A 7,819-nucleotide genomic window follows, 5' to 3' on the forward strand; every position below is an offset into this window, starting at 1 on the left:
GAGGACACCTGAGCCCTCATCATCCAAGATTTTAGGGCACTAAAGCCTCGTCCGCTCCTAGCCCTCGCTGTCTTTCTTTCTTTCTTTTTGTCCTTAGGTTCTTTTCCAATGGCTTGCGAATTCAAACTCCTCTCTGTCCTTTGGCTAGTTGCAGCCTGTATTGGTAAGTCGCCTGATTTTTTATTAACTTTGAATCCTAAACATTTTAAAAAGGTTTGTTAGTTGTTCAGGTAAACTTTATAATTGAATATTTTGATTTCAGTCTTTTAAATCTTAAAATTCAGTCATTTTTTATATATTGAGTCTTTTTTTTACCAAAAAGACTCAACCAAGTTAAATCAAATTTAACTTGGTTTTAGGTTTAAATAAGTTGCTACCCAAAGGTGAGATATTTTCATCACACAGCTGATGTTTGAATAGGCCTTTATTAAATAGTAGTAGATTTACAGATGCTTTTTTGTATGGCATTGCTTGTGATTATCACTAGCGATATCCTTGTGGGAAATAGAAAGCTACCAATGACGTAAGACTGAGGGCTGGTTGGATAAACCTGTCTTTGCTGCCATCATCATCTCTCTCCCTCAATCACAATAACTGGAATTAATTCCCAATGTATTTTGCAGCTGCTGCTCAAGAAGAAACCTATAGGCATCATTGTCCTCTGTTTTTCGCCTGGCTATAATCAACAGTTTGAAATGAAGGCATAATTTGCATAATTGCTTCAAGCTTGGCCTTACAACCATTTTTTTAATCTCAGGATTGGTTTGGTGCACACACAATCAAATGTAAATATTTCACTGCTGTGTTGATGCAGACAATCTGACCTTACCTTATGACCTTGTTGTTACCCCACCTTCCTTTGGAAGTCTATTCCAATCAAGGAAGTCTCTTTGTTCCCGTTAGACTGTCGAGTCTGGTTAATATTTTTCATGTTTGAAGCCTAAATGAGCTTTGAGTGAGCTTTTTGGGGCAGATGTAGGACTTGTTGTTTTTGGTTTTTGGGACTAATTATTGTGAAAGACCTTATTTGGCCTTTGTTATACATACATGTTTTTGTTTTGTTTTGTTAGGGGTTCCAGCCCCTTATGGGCTGCTTTGGCTCAAATTCCTGTGAGCTATAATGAGCTACAAACACGAAACTTGGCCCAATAACTGGAAATGATGTACATGTGCTTCCACAGAAATATGAGCACAATCGGCCACATGGTGGCGCTGTAATAAAGGCCCAAAAATGCAATTTTGAACAGGCCACGCCCCTCACACCGAAAGTCTCAATGACCTGAAATTTCTCTCACAAGTCCAGCTCAATGTGCTCTCCAAAAAAGCTTCTTGGACCACTAAAATCTGCCTTACTAGATTTCCCACCATTTTGAATTTTTTGAAAAATATATTTTTATCCTCCTAAACCGTAGGTCTGATTGCTACCAAATTTTTGGTGGATCATCACTGGATGAAGCTTATCAAAAGTTGTATAAAGCTTGTTGATCATCACAAAACTTAGATATGTCCACCGAAATACCTGAAACATACCCTGAAAGTTTCATTCAAATCGACGACTAGGGGCGCTACATATGCAACTGAGCATGGCATAACGCAAATCAGACTATAAATCAGGCATTGTTTGCCCAATCATCACAAAACTTCCAGGATATGTACACATAAGAACCTGACACATATCCTGAAAGTTTCCTTCAAATTGACCGCTAGGGGGCGTTACAATGGCAAAAAATGTGTGTGGCATAACATGATTCAGACTATGAATCAGAAATTGTTTGTTTTCTTCATTCTATTTGTGAAAATGTAAAAACGAAGATTTAACTGCTTTTGTCACATCTAGGCCACATTTGTCCAGGTCCATATCAAAAGCTTTAAACTTCTAATGGTCTGTGTTGGCTTGAACCCCAGAATTGCCAACATTTGCGGCTATATTTTTGTTTTGTTTTCATTAAGGCATTTTACGTCCTCAATCTACATGTGACAAATTGCTCAAATAAATCTTTTATTCTTAGTTTGGGTCTGATTTAGAGTTGACTCTTTATGGCACACGCTAATTAACTGCTTCTAAATTGAAAGTGAACTGAGACTTTCCTCTCTGAGAGCCTTAATGTCTTCATACCATATTGCAAATGTCGCTAGGATATTGTTTTTAGACAGAAGGCAGAACAATATGGGAATTCTGCTAATTCACTGCCTAATTTTTTAACTTTGAGTAAAGGAACTGCACTGCCTATAAACCAATAATTCATGCTGCTGTATCATAAAACTGTATATAATTCTATCATGACATATCATTTGATCATGATATGCTGACTGGTATTGGCTTTTTGTTAATAATTTGATGAAGATAAGGCTACAGCTTTAATATCAAGCAGGTTGAATTAGTCACTCTCTTTTTTTACAACTGATGAATCATTATCTTTGATTTACCTTGTTGTCTAATTTGTCATCTGTAGCTGAACACTTTGGCAAAGGCGAGGTTAAAATTTACTAACTGCAACATTGTGCTGGTTTAGCCACAACAGTCTCAGGTGGTGCAGCCTCAACACTGGCACGTTCTGCGACAACGACAGCAGTTCCAACTACTACAATGACAGCTACTACTATAGCGACAGCAGATCCGACTACTACTATGACAGCTACTACTACAACAACAGCAGATCCGACTACTACAACGACAGCTACTATTACAACAACAGCAGATCCGACTACTACAACGACAGCAGATCCGACTACTACAACAACAGCAGGTCCGACTACTACAACAACAGCAGATCCGACTACTACAACGACAGCTACTACTATGACAGCAGTTCCAACTACTACAACGACAGCTACTACTATAACGACAGCAGATCCGACTACTACAATAACAGCAGATCCGACTACTACAACGACAGCAGTTCCGACTACTACAACGATAGCTACTACTACAACGACAGCAGATCCGACTACTACAACGACAGCAGATCCGACTACTACAACAACAGCAGGTCCGACTACTACAACGACAGCAGATCCGACTACTACAACGACAGCTACTACTACGACAGCAGTTCCAACTACTACAACGACAGCTACTACTATAACGACAGCAGATCCGACTATTACTATGACAGCTACTACTACAACAACAGCAGATCCGACTACTACAACGACAGCAGTTCCGACTACTACAACGACAGCAGGTCCGACTATTACAACGACAGCAGATCCGACTACTGCAACGACAGCTATTGCTACAACAACAGCAGTTCCGACTACTACAATAACAGCAGATCCGACTACTACAACGACAGCAGTTCCGACTACTACAACGATAGCTACTACTACAACAACAGCAGATCCGACTACTACAACGACAGCAGATCTGACTACTGCAACGACAACTATTGCTACAACAACAGCAGTTTCGACTACTACGACAGCTACTACTACAACAACAGCAGATCCGACTACTACAACGACAGCAGATCTGACTACTGCAATGTCAGCTACTGCTACAACAACAGCAGTTCCAACTGCTTCAACAACAGCAGATCCGACTACTACAACGACAGCAGGTCCGACTACTATAACGTCAGCAGGTCGGACTACTACAACGCCTGCAGATCCGACTACTACAACGACAGCTACTACTACAACAACAGCAGATCCGACTACTACAACGACAGCAGATCTGACTACTGCGACGACAGCTACTGCTACAACAACAGCAGATCCGACTACTACAACAACAGCAGATCTGACTACTGCAACGACAGCTACTGCTACAACAACAGCAGTTCCAACTACTACAACGACAGCAGATCCGACTACTGCAACGACAGCTATTGCTACAACAACAGCAGTTCCGACTACTACAATGACAGCAGATCCGACTACTACAATGACAGCAGTTCCGACTACTACAACGACAGCTACTACTACAACAACAACAGATCCGACTACTACAACGACAGCAGGTCCAACTACTACAATGACAGCAGATCTGACTACTACAATGACAGCAGTTCCGACTACTACAACGACAGCAGGTCCGACTACTACAATGACAGTAGATCTGACTACTACAATGACAGCAGGTCCGACTACTACAACAACAGCAGATCCGACTACTACAACGACAGCAGGTCCGACTACTACAATGACAGCAGATCTGACTACTACAATGACAGCAGGTCCGACTACTACAACAACAGCAGATCCGACTACTACAACAACAGCAGGTCCAACTACTACAACGTCAGCAGGTCGGACTACTACAACGCCTGCAGATCCGACTACTACAATGACAGCAGTTCCGACTACTACAACGACAGCTACTACTACAACAACAACAGATCCGACTACTGCAACGACAGCTATTGCTACAACAACAGCAGTTCCGACTACTACAACGACAGCAGATCCGACTACTACAACGACAGCAGGTCCAACTACTACAATGACAGCAGATCTGACTACTACAATGACAGCAGATCCGACTACTACAACAACAGCAGGTCCAACTACTACAACGTCAGCAGGTCGGACTACTACAACGCCTGCAGATCCGACTACTACAATGACAGCAGTTCCGACTACTACAACGACAGCTACTACTACAACAACAACAGATCCGACTACTGCAACGACAGCTATTGCTACAACAACAGCAGATCCGACTACTACAACAACAACAGGTCCGACTACTACAACAACAGCAGATCCGACTACTACAACGACAGCAGGTCCGACTACTACAATGACAGCAGATCTGACTACTACAATGACAGCAGTTCCGACTACTGCAACGACAGCTATTGCTACAACAACAGCAGTTCCGACTACTACAATGACAGCAGATCCGACTACTACAATGACAGCAGTTCCGACTACTACAACGACAGCTACTACTACAACAACAACAGATCCGACTACTACAACAACAGCAGATCCGACTACTACAACAACAGCAGATCTGACTACTGCAACGACAGCTACTGCTACAACAACAGCAGTTCCAACTACTACAACGACAGCAGATCCGACTACTGCAACGACAGCTATTGCTACAACAACAGCAGTTCCGACTACTACAATGACAGCAGATCTGACTACTACAATGACAGCAGTTCCGACTACTACAACGACAGCAGGTCCGACTACTACAATGACAGCAGATCTGACTACTACAATGACAGCAGGTCCGACTACTACAACAACAGCAGATCCGACTACTACAACGACAGCAGGTCCGACTACTACAATGACAGCAGATCTGACTACTACAATGACAGCAGTTCCGACTACTACAACGACAGCAGATCCGACTACTACAACAACAGCAGGTCCGACTACTACAACGACAGCAGATCCGACTACTACAACGACAGCAGGTCCAACTACTACAATGACAGCAGATCTGACTACTACAATGACAGCAGATCCGACTACTACAATGTCAGCAGGTCGGACTACTACAACGCCTGCAGATCTGACTACTACAATGACAGCAGTTCCGACTACTACAACGACAGCTACTACTACAACAACAACAACAGATCTGACTACTGCAACGACAGCTATTGCTACAACAACAGCAGTTCCGACTACTACAACGACAGCAGATCCGACTACTACAACGACAGCAGGTCCAACTACTACAATGACAGCAGATCTGACTACTACAATGACAGCAGATCCGACTACTACAACAACAGCAGGTCCAACTACTACAACGACAGCTATTGCTACAATGACAGCAGATCTGACTACTACAGTGACAGCAGATCCGACTACTACAACAACAGCAGGTCCAACTACTACAACGTCAGCAGGTCGGACTACTACAACGCCTGCAGATCTGACTACTACAATGACAGCAGTTCCGACTACTACAACGACAGCTACTACTACAACAACAGCAGTTCCGACTACTACAACGACAGCTACTGCTACAACAACAGCAGATCCGACTACTACAACAATAGCAGTTCCAACTACTACAACGACAGCAGATCCGACTACTGCAACGACAGCTATTGCTACAACAACAGCGGTTCCGACTACTACAACAACAGCAGTTCCAACTACTACAATGACAGCAGGTCCGACTACTACAACAACAGCAGTTCCAACTACTACAATGACAGCAGATCCGACTACTACAACAACAGCAGGTCCAACTACTACAATGTCAGCAGATCTGACTACTACAATGACAGCAGATCCGACTACTACAACAACAGCAGGTCCAACTACTACAACGTCAGCAGGTCGGACTACTACAACGCCTGCAGATCCGACTACTACAATGACAGCAGTTCCGACTACTACAACGACAGCTACTACTACAACAACAGCAGATCCGACTACTACAACGACAGCAGATCTGACTACTGCAACGAGAGCTACTGCTACAACAACAGCAGTTCCAACTACTACAACAGCAGGTCCAACTACTACAACGACAGCAGGTCCGATTACTACAATGACAGCAGATCTTACTACTACAATGACAGCAGTTTCGACTACTACAACGACAGCTACTACTACAACAACAGCAGATCCGACTACTACAACGACAGCAGATCTGACTACTGCAATGACTGCTACTGCTACAACAACAGCAGATCCGACTACTACAATGACAGTAGATCTGACTACTACAACGACAGCAGGTCAGACTAGTACAAAGACAGCTGCTACTACAACAACAGCAGTCCCGACTACTACAACAACCGCATGTGGTAATGAATATAGCCTACTATTTTTTAACTTCGGGTGAAGGAACTGCACTTCCTGTAAACCCATAATTCATGCTTTTGCATTATAAAGCTGTATATAATTCTATCACGACATATCATTTGATCATGATATGTTGACTGGCATTGGCTTTGTGTTTATAATTTAATGAAGATAAGGCTACAGCTTTAATATCAAGCAGGTTGAATTCGTCACTCTCTTGTTTTTACAACTGATAAATCATTATCTTTGATATTCCTTGTTGTCTAACTTGTAATTTGCAGCCTCAACACCGGCAACAGCAGGTCCGACTAATACAACGACAGCGGATCCGACTATTACAACGACAGCGGGTCCGACTAATACAACGACAGCGGATCCGACTATTACAACGACAGCGGGTCCGACTATTACAACGACAGCGGATCCGACTATTACAACGACAGCAGGTCCGACTATTACAACGACAGCGGATCCGACTATTACAACGACAGCGGATCCGACTATTACAACGACAGCGGGTCCGACTATTACAACGACAGCGGATCCGACTATTACAACGACAGCAGGTCCGACTAATACAACGACAGCGGATCCGACTATTACAACGACAGCAGGTCCGACTAATACAACGACAGCAGGTCCGACTATTACAACGACAGCAGGTCCGACTAATACAACGACAGCGGATCCGACTATTACAACGACAGCGGATCCGACTATTACAACGACAGCGGGTCCGACTAATACAACGACAGCGGATCCGACTATTACAACGACAGCGGATCCGACTATTACAACGACAGCAGGTCCGACTAATACAACGACAGCAGGTCCGACTATTACAACGACAGCAGGTCCGACTAATACAACGACAGCGGATCCGACTATTACAACGACAGCAGGTCCGACTAATACAACGACAGCAGGTCCGACTATTACAACGACAGCAGGTCCGACTAATACAACGACAGCGGATCCGACTATTACAACGACAGCGGATCCGACTATTACAACGACAGCGGGTCCGACTAATACAACGACAGCGGATCCGACTATTACAACGACAGCGGGTCCGACTAATACAACGACA

At 43.5% G+C, this 7,819-nt stretch overlaps 1 protein-coding gene across 1 annotated transcript; it reads left to right on the top strand.

The window, feature by feature from the left end:
• Positions 1-518: 518 nt before the first annotated feature.
• On the top strand, positions 519-7,163 carry LOC122867984 (putative uncharacterized protein DDB_G0282133). The gene is made up of 3 exons (XM_044179480.1): positions 519-523; positions 2,514-6,731; positions 7,011-7,163. The coding sequence occupies exons 1-2, from the start codon at positions 519-521 to the stop codon at positions 6,670-6,672; spliced, it is 4,164 nt and encodes a 1,387-aa protein (XP_044035415.1). The 3' UTR covers positions 6,673-6,731; positions 7,011-7,163.
• The last annotated feature ends 656 nt before the right edge of the window (positions 7,164-7,819 follow it).

This window comes from Siniperca chuatsi, linkage group LG20, assembly GCF_020085105.1.
Source record: "Siniperca chuatsi isolate FFG_IHB_CAS linkage group LG20, ASM2008510v1, whole genome shotgun sequence".
Lineage (NCBI taxonomy): Eukaryota > Metazoa > Chordata > Actinopteri > Centrarchiformes > Sinipercidae > Siniperca > Siniperca chuatsi.